This window comes from Cetorhinus maximus, chromosome 12, assembly GCF_964194155.1.
Source record: "Cetorhinus maximus chromosome 12, sCetMax3.hap1.1, whole genome shotgun sequence".
Taxonomy (NCBI): domain Eukaryota; kingdom Metazoa; phylum Chordata; class Chondrichthyes; order Lamniformes; family Cetorhinidae; genus Cetorhinus; species Cetorhinus maximus.
Window position 1 is genome coordinate 50,155,304 of NC_135890.1, and position 18,195 is coordinate 50,173,498.

Consider the following 18,195-nt stretch of genomic DNA (forward strand, 5'->3'; position numbering starts at 1 on the left):
TTAAAATCGTTTGGCTGTGTGCATCATTTTTTCAACATGTACCCATTCTTATCCATGTGATTTTCACTAAAAATGTAGCCATGCTTCACTCACAGCCCAAAATGATGAGCTTTCGTGCTTATAGGGAATTGGGGGAAAATATTGAATGAAAACAGATGTAAAGCTGCAGTGCAGCGCAAACATCTTAACGTTTATATTTTAAGTACATTATTTGATTAAAAGATGATTAAAATGATTATTTTGTTAAGGGAGTTTTAAAAACATCTTTAGTGGTCCCTCTTGTGTGTGATATTATTACAACAGATTGACCCTGTTCTTTTTTTCATTCATGGGATGTGGGCGTTGCTGACTAGACCAGCATTTATTGCCCATCCCTAATTGCCCTTGAGGAGATCGTGGTGAGCTGCCCTCTTAAACCACCGCAGTCCACGTGGCATCAGTACACCCACAGTGCTGTTAGGAAGAGGGTTCCAGGATTTTTGACCCAACGTCAGTGAAAGAACTGCGATATAATTCCAAGTCAGGATGTTGAGTGGCTTGGAGGGGAACTTCCAGGTGGTGATGTTCCCATGCACCTGCTGCCCTAGTCCATCCTGACTTGGAGCTATATCGCAGTTCTTTCACTGACGTTGGGTCAAAAACCCTGGAACCCCCTTCCTAACAGCACTGTGGGTGGACCTATGCCATGTGGACTGCAGTGGTTGAAGACAGCTCATCACGATCTTCTCAAGGGCAGTTAGGGATGCCCTGGTCCTTCTAGATAGTAGCAGTCTTGGGTTTGGAAAGTGCTGTCTAAATAACCTTGGTGAGTTCCTGCAGTGCATCTTGTAGATGGTGCACACTGCTGCTACTGTGCGTCAGTGGTGGAGGGAGTGAATGTTTGCGGATGGGTGCCAATCAAGCAGACTGCTTTGTCCTGATGGTGTCAAGTTTCTTGAGCGTTGTTGGAGCTGCACTCATCCAGCCAAGTGAAGAGTATTCTGCCACACTCCTGATTTGTGCCTTGTAGATGGTGGACAGGCTTTGGAGAGTCACGAGGTGAGTTACTCACCACAGGATTCCTAGCCTCTGACCTGCTCTTGTAGCCACAGTATTTATATGGCTAATCCTGTTCAGTTTCTAGTCAATGGTAGCCCCAGGATGTTGATAGTGGGGGATTCAGCAATGGTAATGCCATTGAATGTCATCTCTTGTTTGAGATAGTCATTGCCTGGCACTTGTGTGGTGCGAATGTTACTTGCCACTTGTCAGCTCCTGGATATTGTCCAGGTCTTGCTGCGTTTGGACAGGGACTGTTTTGTTATCCGAGGAGTCGCGAATGGTGCCGAACATTCTGCAGTCATCAACAAACATCCCTATTTCTGACCTTATGATGGAGGGGAGGTCATTGATGAAGCAGCTGAAGATGGTTGGGCCTAGGAAACCACCCTGAGGAACTCCTGCAATGATGTCCTGGAATTCAGATGTTTGACTCCAACAGCCACACTCATCTGTCTTTGTGCTAGGCATGACACCGGAGAGTTTTCCCTCTGATTCTCATTGACTCCAGTTTTGCTAGGGCTCCTTGTTGCCAAACTCAGTCAAGGGCAGTCACTCTCACCTCACCATTGGTAGTTAGTTACCTGTTCTTATGAATCAAATTTGAAATTCTCAGACTCTCTACAAAAAGGTAACTTCTCCTAAACAGTTTTGGCATGTAAGATGCTATTTTCATTAGATTTGCAGCCCATTTGAGGCAGATTTGCTCAATTTATATTTTTTGTGAGTTTCTTCATGTGGCAGAATCATTTTTTAAAATTAATTGTTAGAATACATTATAATTGAGTAAGTTTGCAGAAAAATTATATTCTAGATTAAATCATAAGGAATGTATTGCTTTGAATAACTGAGTTTTATATTATAGTTTATTAATTGTAGCTGTGCTCTAAGCACTTGTGAACATTGAAGTTTAATGTCTTTATTTCAATGTCTCTATTTGAAGTTACATGCAAGACTAGTGTTAAAGCATTTATATTTTATTGCAACTTGTTCAAAAAGTATTTTGAATCACATTCCATCTCCTGTCCTTTTTGTTGTAAAGTCAAAAATGAACAGATAAAATGACCGACATCTTGATAGATGGAGATCTGGCAATGTGTAGGGCTATGACAGGGTATGACATGGGTTAGCATCTGCTCCCTCTAAAGTAGCGGGTTCCTAATCTCGGCTAGGCTGCTTTTTGGGCAGTCAAGTTACATCCTTATGTAAAGAGAAAAGAAGTAGAGGGCCAAATCAAGCAAACTGGAAACAAGGAAGGAGCTGACCGACCCACTCTCCCACTGAAAGTGGTGCATTTTTTTCATAAAGGGAAAAGTATCAATTCTTGTTCATTTTTAACGTTCAGTGTTTTAACACTGGTCAGTTGTCCAACATTTGTCCACTTTTGTACCCATGGAATATTTGAGGGTCAATTCACTGACCTCCACTCCCAGCCAGGAGTTTCAATAATATGGAACACGGATGGTAGATGGAGCGAAAATTGACCTGCTCTCTCCTCTGGTGCTGTTTCTGTTGGGTAATAATTCAGTTGTCTTCCCTCCCTTCTCCAAGAGACCACGGGAACTGTTAGTGATTCAGGTAGAACTAGTTTATTTCACTGATACAATGGTCAAGGTCGAATGTGTGGGGCCAACTCCTGAATGACACTTGGCTTTGTAAAAAATAAGTGGGGGAAAATGTTTGATTTAAAACAAACAGTAATTATGGCTGTTGAATTTAGAAACAAAGTTTTATGTGCCTCCCAATATTTCAATCCAACTGCTTCTTTTCATGATGCAATCATTGCTATTTGAAGCAATCTGTTTTGGCCTCTGTTGTTTTGGGATTTCATGTTATTTGATGTGGTCTGAATATGCTTAGACCTGCCATATGAAGGATAATTCTAAGCAAGTTTGTCCGATTGCCCATGGAACTCTGTGAAGGAAGTTTCCAACATGGACTTTGTTTTTAAAAATTGGGCAAAATTCTTCTCCAAGTTCATAGACCATTAAGAAGAGGTTTAGCATTTTGCTCCTTTATTCAATGTCATTTTGGATCAGTTAGCTCTCTCATCTGTTAAGTTAGCCAAGCTGATGTGCTCCAATCTGTCATGACCATTGATTCCATGCAACTCTGACTTCACGGTGCAGTGGTGAGGGAATGTCCCATTGAAACGAGAAACCTGCCTGCTCCAGTGGATGTGAAAGGTCTTGAGGCACTATTGAAAGAAGAAAAGGGAATCTCCCAATACCTTGGCCAATATTCCACCTCAACCAAGACAACTGGGCTAGAGACTCCTGTCAAAGAAAATGGTGAGGTGGGTGGCAATTGTCATTATTTTTGTGCCAACGTTACAGCAACTTCAGGCAAGGGGCAGATGCATGGTTAAATGACAATATCCAAAAGTTGCTGTCCAAGTTGCACCACTCTGCGGTTAGCTTCACAAAAATAACATCTTGCTATTTACCTCATCATCGAAATTCCTGAAGTTGCTGTGTTGGCATGATAAATACAAACTAAACACCACAGAATGTTATATCTTGCCATTTAAAGCATAGGTACCCTTTTAACAATGTGATAACTATTAATTACTGACAATTCTGACACTGAAAATTAACCGTTACAAGTGTGGAGACTCATCCCTACAGCTGTAAAACCGCCAACATTTAACAAATAATATTTTATTTATTTTTTACTTTTCCTTTCTGTCCCTCCTCTCCCAATCCAATCTTTCTTTTCCTCTTTCTCTTTAACATCAAATTTACCTGCTATAATTTATGCTTCCTTCAGTCCTTCCACTGTTAAATTCTCAATGCCTCAATCTGGTTATGAAGATGCAGAGTTGCTTGCCCTGTTCACCCAGGCTCCAGATGCCCTGTTTCTCTCGCTGCGATATTATCAACTCTCACTTTCAACAGCTTGGCATGCAAAAAATTGAAAATCCTAAATGGGCAAGTCTGGCTAATGGCAGACGCTGTTAGATGTTCTGCTACAGCAGAATCTGACCCTCTCTTATCTATACATTCATCATTTGATGTGTGAAAATTGTCTACTTTGTTTATCTGCACAACAACAGTGATTGCACTTCAAAAATAATTTACTGTGAAGAACGCTGTGACAACCTGAGGATGAAATGAGGTGCTGTTTAAATCTTTTTCATGCTTCCCTTCTTGTCTGTCAGCCTTTCCATCTCAATATTGTAATAATTAAATGGAAAACTTAATCATCATACTAATTTTTGCACAATGAGTTTCCAGATCAGAAAAGTTAATTTAAAAATACCCGAAATAAACAATTAAAAACACTAACATTCTTTAAGTTTAAATCTATTTAATTGGGATATTGTTTCAGCTTGTGCAATACATTGCACAATTGTAGATAAATTACCATTTTATTCATCTAATTGAAACATATTTTCAGGATGTCAAATGCTTAAGTGTGACAGGAATTTGAATGCCAAATAAGATTAACGGTAAATAAAACATTCTTCCATTGAACAGTTGCTTTCCAAAATAAGAAGACAAGTCATTATAAAGAATAATTATTCCTTTGGTTGCGTGCTGGCCTCATGCTGAGTCAGAAGCAGGCTTCGCACTTGAAAAAGTTGCAGATTTTAAAGAGCTTGTTGTGAGCTGGCAGCTGGGGAGATCAATAGGGTTTCAACCAATTACATCTACTGGAGATGATGCCAGAAAGGGAAAAAAAAAACAATGAGAATTAGAGACTGAAACTACGTAGCAGAATGTGAAAAGCTGAATAAATCTTAAAAGGCCTTCCTCTCGATTAGGTCATCCGAGGAAGATTTGAAAGACAGGCTGGAGAGATTCAGCTGGTATGTCAGCATCTGTTGAGAGAGGAGAGAAGGGGGTAATGTTTTAGATATTGATCCTTTTAAAAACCATTTTAGATTTCCAGTACCTGGTGTTTTATGCTTTTTGGCCTTATGGTTAAAAATTTGGATATTTTTCAAACAGTGGGAAATGTGTTAAGTAGCAAATTCTAATTCTGCCACCACTCGTAGGAGTAAAAGAAATAAAGATGCAGCCCAGAGTGAGTATTATCACCTGAGTGAAACAAGGTACAGGAGCCAGGTGTGTGTCTTTTCCCCCTCCTGTTATGAATTAAGGAGGGCAACACCTTATCTGGAGGAGGATGCTGAACTTTTGAAGAATAGCACTCCAGTTGAGTAATTTAAACATTGTGCTGTGAAATACTTTAGTGCTGAAATGTTGCTACAAAATCCTGTCTTGTGCTATGGTTTTAACACCTGCTGTTCCCTGGAGTACCTGATGATGGGCCTCCTCGGTGAGGTGTTATCTTTTGAGCAGAGAAGGGTGAGTGGTCACTTTGTTAAATAGTTTTGCGGTCACTGCAGATTCCGACTTTCTTCGCCCCTTTTTATTGTAACCTGGACGTTGCCTTGATCCAAAAGTGGTCGGTAATGGCGAAACGTCAATTGAATGGCGCTTCTTTCTTGAACCTGTTGGCTGAAAACACACACAACCTTTGTAGACGTTTCCTGGCCAAGTTCTTAAATATCTTCTACCTTTTTAAAAAAGGAATTAACCCACACTACTGAAGTGTAGTTTCTGCTTTGAGGGCATTAAGAGTCAACTACATCAGCTAGGCCTGCAGTCGTGAGAAGGCCTGATCAAGTAAGTCTGCCAGTTTCCCTTCCTCAGGGATATTACTGAACCTCTTGGATTTTTTATGCAACAGTTTGGCAGCTTTGTCAATAATCATTCCCTGTTTCCAACCCACCAAGTTTATTGAATTTGAACTCGAGACCTCTAACCTGCGAATCAAAAGGGATGAAGAGCTGTAGCTATGAGGATTGATTGGAGAGGCTAGAACTGTTTTCCTTGGAGAAAAGAAAGCTGAGAGGAGACTTGATAGAGGTATTCAAGATCCTGAGGGGTACGGACAGGGTAAATAGTGAGAAATTGTTCCCACTCGAGAGAGCATCGAGAACTAGAGGGCACAGACTCAGAATAATTGGCAAAAGGAGTAATAGTGATGTGAGGAAAAATGGTTTCACCCAGAGGGCGATTGGAATCTGGAACAAACTTCCTGAGAGGGTGGTGGAGGCAGGTTCGATCGAGGTATTCAAAAGGGAATTGGATTGCTGCCTGAAAAGAGAGAATGTGCGAGGTTATGGGGATAAGGCAGGGCAGTGGGACTAAATGGAATGCTTTTTCAGAGAGCCACTGCAGACTCAATGGCCTCCTACACTGTAAAGATACTGTGATACTGCGAACTAGCATAACCTCTAGGCTACAACCCCATTTAGAAACTGGCACTTTGGGGAGCATCACGGGCTATAGATATGGAAATAAAGAAATTAACTTCTGAATCTTACGATAATGCTCTTTGCAGGAAGGCATCCCAAAAGTTATATTTACACACTGGTCATTTGCAGAGAAATAACAGGCGTTAAATTTTAATTTAAATTGTTGCTCCCGCACACAGAACAAATTGGAATTAAAAAGAAACAAAAGCATAGACTCCACCCTAATTTTGATCTTTGCTTATACCAGTATGCAATAATTAGCTTGAATATTGGTGACAAACTATAAATTCGTACCCATCTGAATTTTGAAGTCGCAGCAACAATTTTAACATTCAAAAAGAAATTTTAAAAAAAACTGTGGAAGGAAAATTCTTATTGTCTCCATGAATTTATTCACAGTTGTTTCCATAAGTTGCCTCTTCCCCTGGAAAATACTAAGGCATCATTCAGGTAAGTCTATGAATAGCTGAAGGCCAACCCGCCAGCTGATTCCATCTCCGTGAATTCACAAAACTATTACTCCTTTTGCCAATTATTCTGAATTTGTGCCCTCTAGTTCTTGATGCTCTCTCGAGTGGGAACAGTTTCTCACTATTTACCCTGTCCGTACCCCTCAGGATCTTGAATACCTCTATCAAGTCTCCTCTCAGCCTTCTTTTCTCCAATTCTCGGCCCTCACAATCTCTTCCAGCAAAAGCCAAACTAATCTTTAACACCAAAGTTACCTGGTTACATTAGTACCTATTGATATGAAATAATAGTGATCAAGCATATTTAAATCTATACGTCTGCCTTTGTGTGAATTTATAATTGGCTTCTTTATACTAATTATTGGTTTTTTGTGCTAATTATCACCCTCTTTCACATTCTCGTTTTATGTGAATTATCGGTCAAGATTTAGTTTACTGATGGAACTGGTCTTGGCTGTTCTCACACAATTGAGCTGACGCTACTGGCATATCTGACAGAAGAACCAAAGTTTTTAAAAACTCAGTTGAAATAAATAAAAGTCAAGCTAAGCCATTCCTGTAATGAAATATGACACCAAGGCTGCAAACATACAAACATACAATTATTCACTATTTAATAAGACCACAGCTGATCTGATTGTAACCTCAACTCAACATTCCTGCCTACCCCTGATAACCTTTCATCCCCTTGCAATATCTCTCAACAAATAGAACACATCACAGCAAGTAGAGCAAGCAAAAAAAAGCTTAACACACAGTTCGAGATAATGAAATGGGATGTATTTCAACTGAAATTTGTTTAAGTCGAAGCACAGCAAAGGCCATCACTTCCAGCTGCTCATTCCTGATCACTAGTTACTAAAATACTGAGGGCGGATCCTCACGGTTAGATTTTGTTTGTAGCCTATGAATGAGACTAATTTGATTGTGAGGGGCTGAAAGAACTGCTCAAATCATCGCAAATCTTTTTTTGTGTGTCTCTATTTCAGGTAAATCTGAAATAAACAGCAGGAAAATCTTTTTAATTGATTTTACACCATCAAACGGAAGATGCAATTCTGCCCAACAGCAGGAATCTTCAAATCAAACAGCGTAGAAAGAGATCGATTGGTCCATTGCATCGGTAATAAATGTGCCAGGCCCTGCTATGGGAAACTATCTCAAAGGCTGGCAATATGATCTGTGCCCACTTGTATGTCACATGGGAAGATACCAGCCCACATTGAACCCTGGCAACAGGGAAATACAGTGAAACAAGAACATGAAAATGGTGGAAATATTCAGCAGGTCTGGAGGTAGCCTTGGGGAGAGAAAGAGTTAACATTTCATGTTGATGACCTTTCATCCGAACTGGTCAGATACCCAACTTGCTGGGTGTTTCCAGCATTTTCTGTTTTTTTTTTATCTTTCCAATTTCCAGTATCTGCCGTATTTTGGTTCTGTAATGCAGTGAAACAATTGGGGACTCTCAACGGGGACATAATTACACCCATGAGGTGGCAGCACTTCACAAAAGAATTATCGCTCGAGGGAACAGCTTAAATGAAGGCTCACGCTTAATAGACACATCGCAGTTATACTTTCTTCTTGTACTTGACTGCAGAAGGTATCAGTTTTAATCCTAATATTAATCCACTTATAACCGGCCATTTAATGGACTATTGCAATTAAATTCAACATGCAGAGTGCAAGAATGGGGTATGCTGTATTTTTTGCATTTATTTAACAAAGACACTGAGTACCACGTGCATCTGCAGAAACAATCTCTTTCCTGGGTTAATCTGTATGTAATCAAAGATCAAAACATTATATTGGTATTTGTGGGCATTAGGAATGAGTTTTAGTTTTAAAGTTTAAGTTTGATTTGTATTTTTGTATCTGTGTGTTAGGAAAGGTCAAATGGAGCTTTAGTTTCACTTTAAAAGGCTGCTTGCATTTTTAATAAGTTTACGACGCCTATAAAATAAAAGTAAACACTCAGGAGCAGAAAGAATAGCGCTGTTGCCTGGCAACAGGGAGGGCAGATTAGCAGATTCTTCCCACAGACATACACACAGAACTAAAGAAACAGCAGTTTTAAGTTCAGTTGAAGCCAGGACCCCAGAGAGACTGGACACTGGGAGGGGGAACTGCAGATTTCCCAAAAGAACAAATGGCTGCCATGTTTCTACATTGCATTAACTGCACATCAAAAGCACTTTGGGACATCTTGGGGCCATGAAAGACTATATAAATACAAGTCTTTCTTTCATCCAATTGGTTTCAATGGAAATTTGCAAGCCAGACTTCTGATTTGCTATCACCCATTTTTTGCAAAGCGACAAGCGTTAAAATTACCCCCTTTTTATTCTTATGGTAAAGTTATGCCCTCCATTTACAGTCAATGGGAATAGCTTTTCCTTATTTACCTTATCAAAATTCCTGATAATTTTGAACAGATCCCCTTCAAGTGTTCTTGGTTCTGATGAGGGAATTCCCATTTTCTCAAATCTCTCCTCTTATCCAAACCTCTCAACTCTAGAATCACCATATCTAGTCATTCACCTCGCTACTGTTTTTGAAGTCTTCCTGGGCGCAGAAAACCCTGCTTTGTCTGTCTCTACACTTCCAATTAGTTCATTTTGTGACGGGCTTTAAGGCATGAGAATGGATGCAGGACTATGCAAATGTAAGTGATTATTTAAAGGTGTTTAAAAATAAATACCTTTGCAGTGGGTGGAAGTACTTTGTTGGAGTTGAAGTCTGTCTTCGTGTCTGTTTCAGAATGGGCCAGGTTGTTATCCTCACTCACCCCATTCTCTTTTACTAGTTCCTCCTCATTGTCACTAATGATGTCTAGTTTCCATTGTTTCATCATTTCCAACACATTTTTAGGCCGTTGTTTCTTACTGGCATCTCCCTGAAAGTGCACAAAATTAAACTCTAAGCTAAGTTCTCTTTAATATGGCAGTACTGTCAGTGGGAGCAGGCACAGATCAAAGATGATGAGTGACTCTTTGCAAGTCTCCAACTAGCACCCATCTTGTATAAGCATTGCTTGTAAAGCTGGATTTGACTCTCTACAAATTTCAAAAAACTGGCAAACTCAGGCAGCTGCGTTAGGTAAAACAGTTCTTTGAAATTATTTCATACAGTACTTTAGCTCTTAGTCTAAGCAGCTTTTTGAGTATTTATTACACTATAAATGCTTTTGGATGAATGTGGAAAAAGCTGTTTTTTGAATGATTTTGTTAAAATAACAATGTAGGCTGGGATTTTCCATGCCCTCCGGTGTTGGACATGTTCGGTGGTGTGAGCGGACAATATGGCTTAATTGGTTTCACGACAACGGGAAAACACGCTGACGTGTTTCACAACAGCACATATGTGACGTGCACTTGGCGGGCTGCACTTTGCTCAGGACTTCAAGGTTTGTTTGCCTACCTTGCTTCAGTCAGCACTCACAGTCATCAGCGCCAGGCTTCACAGACAACACCACATCACTTTTAGGAGGCCTCACAGGCAGGTCTCTACCTACCAAATTAGCCATATGTCAGTGGCTTTTCAATGGCTGTAGGGCTAAGGCTTGCTTGGGGAAGGGCAAGAAATGGCGTCAGGCAAGGGAAGAGGTTGCAGGACGAGGGCTGTACTGGGGAAGGAGGGCATCCCATGGTGTGTGTGGGAGCACATGTTGATTTGTGCAAGTAGCCTCAAGATGGTGAGGGCTGAGGAGGCAGTCTCCAGAGGAGATGAAGCCAGATGGACATGTGAGAGTATGTGTGTGAGAATGGGGGGTGGTGTCCCTTGAGCTCACAGTGAGTGAGGTGCCAGTGAATGTGTGATGGGCTTGAGTGTGTGAGTTTAGAGTGATGAGATAGTTGCCATACCCTGACTGCACAGATGAGATCATTCATCCTCTATCTGCATTGGGTAGCCAACCTCTTCTGTGCAGCATTGGCACTGCCATCACCTGCCAAGTTGTAGTACCGTAGTGGTAATGTTACTACCCCTCCTGTGGCCAAAGCGGGGGTAGAGGACATCACTGCGGGCCTCCATGGCATCCAAAAGATGCTCGAGGGCTGTAGTCTTTTTGCCTTTTGGGGCCAAGTCTTCTTTGCTGCAGTCCTGGGCTGGAAGCACTGAGCGCGGCTGTACTTTAAATGTGGTGCCTGGCGTGATGAAGCGGCAAGGTGACGGTGTGGCAGGTGAATCGGTGTGTTTCCTGGGAATGCATAAATAATGTGGCAGATTTGGGACAATGCACCGTGATAACCCGCCATCACGGCTGATGGGTTTTACCCGCCTGCTACCGCACTTAGTGCAAATCTGGGATGATTCTGCCTGTAGTTTTCTACCAGGGTACTTTACGACAGGTTATTCCTCAGGGCTTTTACATACAGAGGTACAACTTCAATGTATTTTTTTTGTCAAAATTAAAATGTACACCTTCATTTATGATCATCTTACCCATGGTTTGTTTGTCAGTGTACAGTATAGGAAACACATTCAGCCCACAAAACCTAAGTACCCATTTAAACATGGGAATTCAACATAGTCCAATTACAACATGCCGGTGAAGTGTATTTACCACATGCAACTGCTGTTATTCCCACAACTGCCTCATGGTTAGAGGTATGTGTGCATCTAAATGTATTTGTGTGGACGGTGAGAATCTAAGTTTAAATTGTCTACTCACGAGATGGAGCTGAAAACCTACAAAAACAAATACAGCATAACAAATAGACCCCACTTGAATGCATGTGGTTCAATTGTAACTGCAATGTTCACTCACTGTGGTCAGTCTCGTATTTCAAAGTGATTTACTAATAATTACTCACAGTTATCCAATGGTGATTTAGCAATTCGCTGGCTGTCATTCTGTGGGCTGGATCTACTATTAGAAGGCCTTTTAAAACGCAGCGAGCTGTTAAAAGAGATACAATGGGAATATTGTATCATGTTTTGTATGGTATTCCGGTAGATGAGTCACTCCTGCATACTAATAAAATCCGGTCATGTGTAGCAGTAGAATTGCAATAAGTAAATATTGCTAGCTAAATGGTTGGTATCACATCACTATTTAAAGTATTGGCTCACAGGAGACCCAGCAGTAGGAGCTGTTCATCGCTTAGCCTGTACACCTTCACGTAACGACTCACATTTTATCGTCAATGGGTTTGACATCTAGCATGCTTAAGAAGCATGGAGAGTTAGGCCGGATTTTCCAGCCCCGCCCGCCGCCGGGATCTTCTGCTCCCGCCGAAAGTCAATGGACTTATGACTGGCTTGCCACATAGCCTGCGGTGGGCCCCACCACAACAAGTCCAGGAAATCACTGCCTTAGTCTATTCTTGAATAAATCATTCAGTGATATGTTTTACCTTTGAGCAAGGGTACATTCTGCCTGCCAGCAATTGATTAAAGAAAGAATTTGCATTTATATAGCACCTATGACATCATCAAGGCCTCCCAAAGTGACCCAAAACATTTGTTTTGAATTGCAATCAGTATCGGTACATTGATAAACACAGCAGTCAACTTCTGTTAACTTATCCTTGAAGTGTGGATGTTGTTGGCAAGGCCAGCATTAATTGCCCATTCCTTGTTGCCCCTGAGAGGGTGGTGTGCTGCCTTCTTGGGCTGCTGCAGTTCATGTGGCGAAGGTGCTCCCACAGTAATGTTAGCTAGGGAGCAATATTCCATGTGAGCTGCACGGCAACATGAAAGTCCCCATGCAAGTCGTTTTTTAAAATTATCACGCATGTGAGGCTGTGCAAAAAATTTAAATAAATCACCTGCATGCTGCAAAGAAAAATGAGAGGTAGCGTTGGTAGGGAGTCCCAGAGTTTTGACCCAGATACATTGGAGAAACAGTAATATATATCTAAACTGGCGTGGTGACTGATGGTAATGGTGGATGTTTTAGGCTTGGGAAGTCCTGGTGAATTCCTGAAGGTGCATTCTGTGGATCTGGATTCATGGTGGTGGAAGAAGTGGATCTTTAAGGTGTTGGATGGGCCGCCGATCAAGCAAACTGATTTGTCCTGGAAATGTATATAGCAGGATCCCACAGAAAGTGAAATTAGATGAATGACCAATTGGCCTGATTTTTGGCAGTTCAAGGAAAATGTGAGCTAAGGCACCAGGAGATTATCCTGCTTTCTTCGAATATTGCCACGGGATCTTTAGTATCACAGGCACCAGATAGGAACACTCTTTTATTACTCATCAAAATGTCCACACTTCTGACAACACTGCACTGGAGTGTCAGCCTAGGTTATATCTGTGGTCCTGGAGTAGGTCTTGAACCTACAAACTGCTGGATGAGATGCCACTAACTGATCCAAGCTGACGAATATGAGGGACAGTGTAGAAACTTTGCAACCCCTTAACTCTATTCTCCCACAAACACGAGTGTTTTAATGAAAAGAAATGGAAATGAAGGCAATAGCTTAAGGAATAGAAGATGTTATACAGTTAATTTCGAAAACTGTTCCTTGAACGTATTCCTCATAGATTTATTGTGCAAAACAAAAAGATGGTTTATCCTACGTTTTTGGTGCACTCTTTTGACATAATATTCTGATAAAAGGACATCACTTGTAACATTAATGCAGTTTTTCTCTCCATAGACTTCGCCTTATCTGCTGAGTATTTCCAGCATTTTCTGTCTTTATTTGCAATATAATATTTTGCCCATGAGCACTTTTGAAGTTGTTTTGCCTCATGTTTATTTTCCTACGTATTTACATGAGACATATTGTACCTTAGTTACCTAGCCACATATTTAGTAGGGTAGAAAAGTTTGTAAAGTCCATTCTTTGGCCATAGAGAGCTGACAATGAACTTTTTCGATAATTTTTGCTCATCTTCCTGGAAAGAATCAGGTATTGGGAAAATATTTCAGGAGAGATGTGTAGGGAGGAGCTCATCTGAACTAAGAGAATTTTAACTGTTCTCTATCTTTTGGGATCCCCACCAATAATAAAAATGAAAAAAAAAAATTAAAGCATATATTAAATGAGTGATATGAATAGAATAAATGATCCCAGGTATGAAGCATGCAATGGATATTTACAGGGCAGTTCACTACAAAACAAATAATCCTATTTTGCCCTTGTTAGGCCTCAATTAGAATACTATGTCCAGTTTTGCTCTCCTCACTTCATAAGCAATATTGGGGCTTTGGAGAGGACAGCCACAAAACTAATTCCCAGTTTAATATATTAGTTACCAAGATAGGCTCAAAGAACTGGGTTTCTATACCTTAACTCAACCATTAAGTCTACACCTTTCCAATCAAGATTTATAAGATGTTGAAGGGGCCAGACTTGAGACTGTGTGGACAATTTGTTTCAGCTGCGTAGGTTAGGGAGGACCAGAGCTCTCAGTCTCAAGGCAGAATTAGGTTGGATGTCAGACGGTTCCTTTCTCAAAGTATACTGGGCCTGTGAAATAGGCTGCTGGCTTGTGAAGTCCTTCAGGCAAGAGCTGCACCTGTTCCTGGCTGGGATACAGATCACTTATGTGTAACATTAATCAGAGCCAGAATAGACTCCTGAACTAGGTTTGATTGCCTGAGGAGATCAGGGAAGTCTTTTCCGATTTTTTTTTTCCATAATTGAGCTTGATTTTTATCTGTTAATCGGCTCTCCTAAGAGATTTATAGCTTCTGCTTGAGATTGGAAGTATATATTGTGGTGGACCAGACAAAATAATTATATAGGGCCGACTGGATGGACCAGTAGGCCTTTTCCACTTTGCTATTTTTTATAAGTTCATTTGGCAAAAACTCACAAATATACATAATATAAAAATATAGAAACATAGCAAAATAGAAGCAGGAGTAGGTTATTCGGCCCTTTGAGCCTGCTCCGCCATTCAATATGATCTTGGCTTATCCCCTATCTCAATGCCATACTCCTGCAATCTCCTCATACTCCTTGATGCCTTTAAGAGTTTAGAAATCTATCTATTTCATTCTTAAATATATTCAGAGACTTGGCCTCCACAGCCCTCTGTGGTAGAGAATTCCATAGGTTCACCACCCTCTGAGTGAAGACGTTTCTCCTCACCTCAGTCCTAAATGGCCTACCCCAATTCCTGAGACTGTGACTCCTTGTTCTAGACCCCCCAGCCAGAGGAAACATCATCCCTGCATCCAGTCTGTCCAGCCCTGAGATATCCTCTCGTTCTTCTAAACTCCAGTGAATATAGGTCTAATCGGCCCAATCGCTCCTCATATAACAATCCTGCCATCCCAGGAATCAGACTGGTGAACCTTTGCTGCACTCCCTCTCTGTCAAGTATATCCTTTCTTAGGTAAGGAGACCAAACTGCAAACAATACTCCACATGTGGTCTCACCAAGGGCCTGTATAGCTGCAGTAAGATGTCCTTGCTCCTATACCCAAGTCCTCTTGCAATGAAGGCCAACATACCATTCACCTTCTTAACTGCTTGCTGCGCCTGCATGCTTGCTTTCACTGACTAGTATACAAGGACACCCAGGTCCCTTTGTACATCAACATTTCCCAATTTATCACCAATTAAATAATACTCTGCCATTTTGTTTTTCCTACCAAAGTGGATAACTTCATACTTATCCATGTTATACTGCATCTGCCATGTATTTGCCCACTCACTCAACTTGTCTAAATCACCTTGAAGCCTCTTAACATCCTCCTCACCACTCACATTCCCACCAATTTTGAGTTGTCAGCAAATTTGAAAATATTATATTTGGTCCTCTCATCCAAATCACCATCTCTCATTCCAAAAAAGACCCATTTATTCCTACTCTCTGTTTCCTGTCTGCTAACCAATTCTCAATCCATGCCAATACATTACCACCAATCCCATGTGCTTTAATTTTGCATGCTAACCTCTTATGTGGAACTTTATCGAAAGTTTTCTGAAAATCCAAATACACCACATCCCTTATCTATTCTGCTAGTTACATCCTCAAAAAAAACTCCAGTAAGTTTGTCAAACATGATTTCCCTTCCATAAATCCATGTTGACTTTGCTTAATCCCATTGCGATTTTCTAAGGGTCCTGTTACCACACCCTTTATAATAGACTCTAACAATTTCCCTACTATTGATAAAAACAAAAAACTAAAAAACAAAAAGCTACTGCGGATGCTGGAAATCCAAAACAAAAACAGAATTACCTGGAAAAACTCAGCAGGTCTGGCAGCATCGGCGGAGAAGAAAAAATTTCCCTACCATTGATGTTATTTCCCTCCCTCCTTTTTTAAATCGTGGGGTTACATTTGCTACCCTCCAGTCTGCTGGGACTGTTCAAGAATCTACAGAATTTTGGAAGATGACAACCAACACATCCACTATTTCCATGGCCACCGCCTTTAATAGCCTGGGATGTAAATTATCAGGCCCTGGGGATTTATTGGCTTTCAGTCCCATTAATTTCTCCAGCACTGTTTTTCGAATAGTACTAATTTCATTCAATTCCTCACCTCACTAGACCTTTGGTTCCTAGTATTTCTGGAAAGTTATTTGTGTCTTCCTCTGTGAAGACAGAACTAAAGTAGTTGTTTAATTGCTCTGCCTTATCCTTGTTCTCTACTATAAATTCTCCTGTTTTGGACTGTAAGAGACCTACATTTGTCTTCACTAAGCCTTTTCTTTATAGTCCTTACTCTCATACTCTATTTTCCCCTCTTAATCAATCTCTTGGTCCTCCTTTGCTGAATTGTAAACTGCTCCCAATCCTCAGGCTTGCTACTTTTTCTAGCAACTTTATATGACTCCTCTTTGGATCTAATACTATCCTTAATTTCTTTTGTTAGCCATGGTTGGGCCACTTTTCCTGTTGTGTTTTTGTGCCAGAAAGGAATGTATAACTGTTGCAATGCATATATTCACTCCTTAAATATTAGCAATTGCCTATCCACCATCATGCCTTTTAATGATGTTCCTCAATCTATGTTAGTCAACTCACACCTCATACCTTTGTAGTTTCCTTTGTTTATGACCCTAGTTTTGGACTGGACTACCTTATATTCCAAACTAAGGAAGATTTCTATCATGTTATGGTCACTGTTCCCTAAAGGACATCGCACAACAGGATTATGAATGAACCCTTCTCATTGCACAAAATCAAATCTAGGATAGCTTGTTCCCTAGTTGGTTCCTCGATGTACTGGCCTAAAAACCCAAATCGTATACACTCTAGGAATTCATCCACCACAGTATTATTGCTAATTTGGTTTGCCCAGCTTACATGTAGATTAAAGTCACCTATGATTACTGTAGCACCCTTGTTACAAGCATCTATAATTTAATACTGTCCCCTACCTTACCACTACTGTTTTGAGGCCTATGTACAATTCCCACTAATGTTTTCCGCCCCTTGTTGCTTCTTAGCTCCACCCAGGCTGATTCTACATCTAGATTTTCTGAGCTCACTATTGCACCAATTTTATCCTTAACTAACAATGCCACACCACCTCCTTTTCCTTTTTGCCTGTCCATCCTAAATATTGAGTACCCTTGGATGCTCAGTTCCCAGCCTTGGTCGCCCTGCAGCCATGTCTCTGTAATTGCAATCATATCATACCTGTTTATGTCTATTTGTGCTGTTAATTTGTCCACTTTATTGCCAATGCTCTGTGCATTCAGATACAGTGCTTTCAGACTTGTCTTTTTACACATTTTTTGTACATGGCCCATTTGCTGCTAGCCCCGTTTCCTCTGCCTTCCATTTTTGCTTTTTATTTTTCTGTCTTTCATTTCTATCTTTGGTTCCATCTCTTGTGTCTCCTCGCTCAGGTTCCCATCCCCCTGCCTCTGCAGTTTAAACCCTCCCCCACAGTATTAGCAAGTAGCCCTGCGAGGATATTGGTCCCAGTCCTGCTGGGGTGCAACCTGTCCAGCTTGTTCAGGTCCCATCCTCCCCAGAATCAGTCCCAATGCCTCAGGAATCTAAATCCCTCCCTCCTACACCATCTCTCCAGCCACACATTCATCCGATCTATTCTCCTATTCCTGATCTCACTAGCACGTTGCACTGGGAGTAATCCTGAGATCACTACCTTTGAGGTCCTGCTTTTTAATTTATTTCCTGCTTTAATGCAGACCTCATCCCCCTTTTTACCTATGTCGTGGGTACTGATAAGGACCATGACTTTGGCTGTTCATCCTTCCCCTTCAGAATGTCCTGCAGCTGCTCAGTGACATCCTTGACCCTGGCACCAGGGAGGCAATATACCATCCTGGTGTCACATCTGCAGCAGCAGAAACATCTATCTGTTTCCCTGATGATAGAATCCCCTATCACTATTTCTCTCCCATTCTTTTTTCCTTCCCCGCCCCCCCACCCCCTAAGCCACCCATGGTGCCACTGACTTGACTCTTGCTGCATTCCCCTGAGAAACCATCTCCACCTAGCAGTATCCAAAATGGAAAATCTGTTA

General features: G+C 41.0%; 1 protein-coding gene across 1 annotated transcript in view; it reads right to left on the reverse strand.

The window, feature by feature from the left end:
- Positions 1 to 4,754: 4,754 nt before the first annotated feature.
- LOC144687434 (serine/threonine-protein kinase 33-like) overlaps positions 4,755 to 18,195 on the reverse strand; it is a 122,472-nt gene continuing 109,031 nt past the window's right edge. The window contains exons 9-12 of the mRNA XM_078553579.1: positions 11,595 to 11,680; positions 9,482 to 9,676; positions 5,304 to 5,504; positions 4,755 to 4,861 (exon numbers count right to left, since the gene is read on the reverse strand). Coding sequence (XP_078409705.1) covers positions 5,331 to 5,504; positions 9,482 to 9,676; positions 11,595 to 11,680 — 455 coding nt within the window. The 3' untranslated portion in view covers positions 4,755 to 4,861; positions 5,304 to 5,330. The remainder of the gene's footprint in view (positions 4,862 to 5,303; positions 5,505 to 9,481; positions 9,677 to 11,594; positions 11,681 to 18,195) is intronic.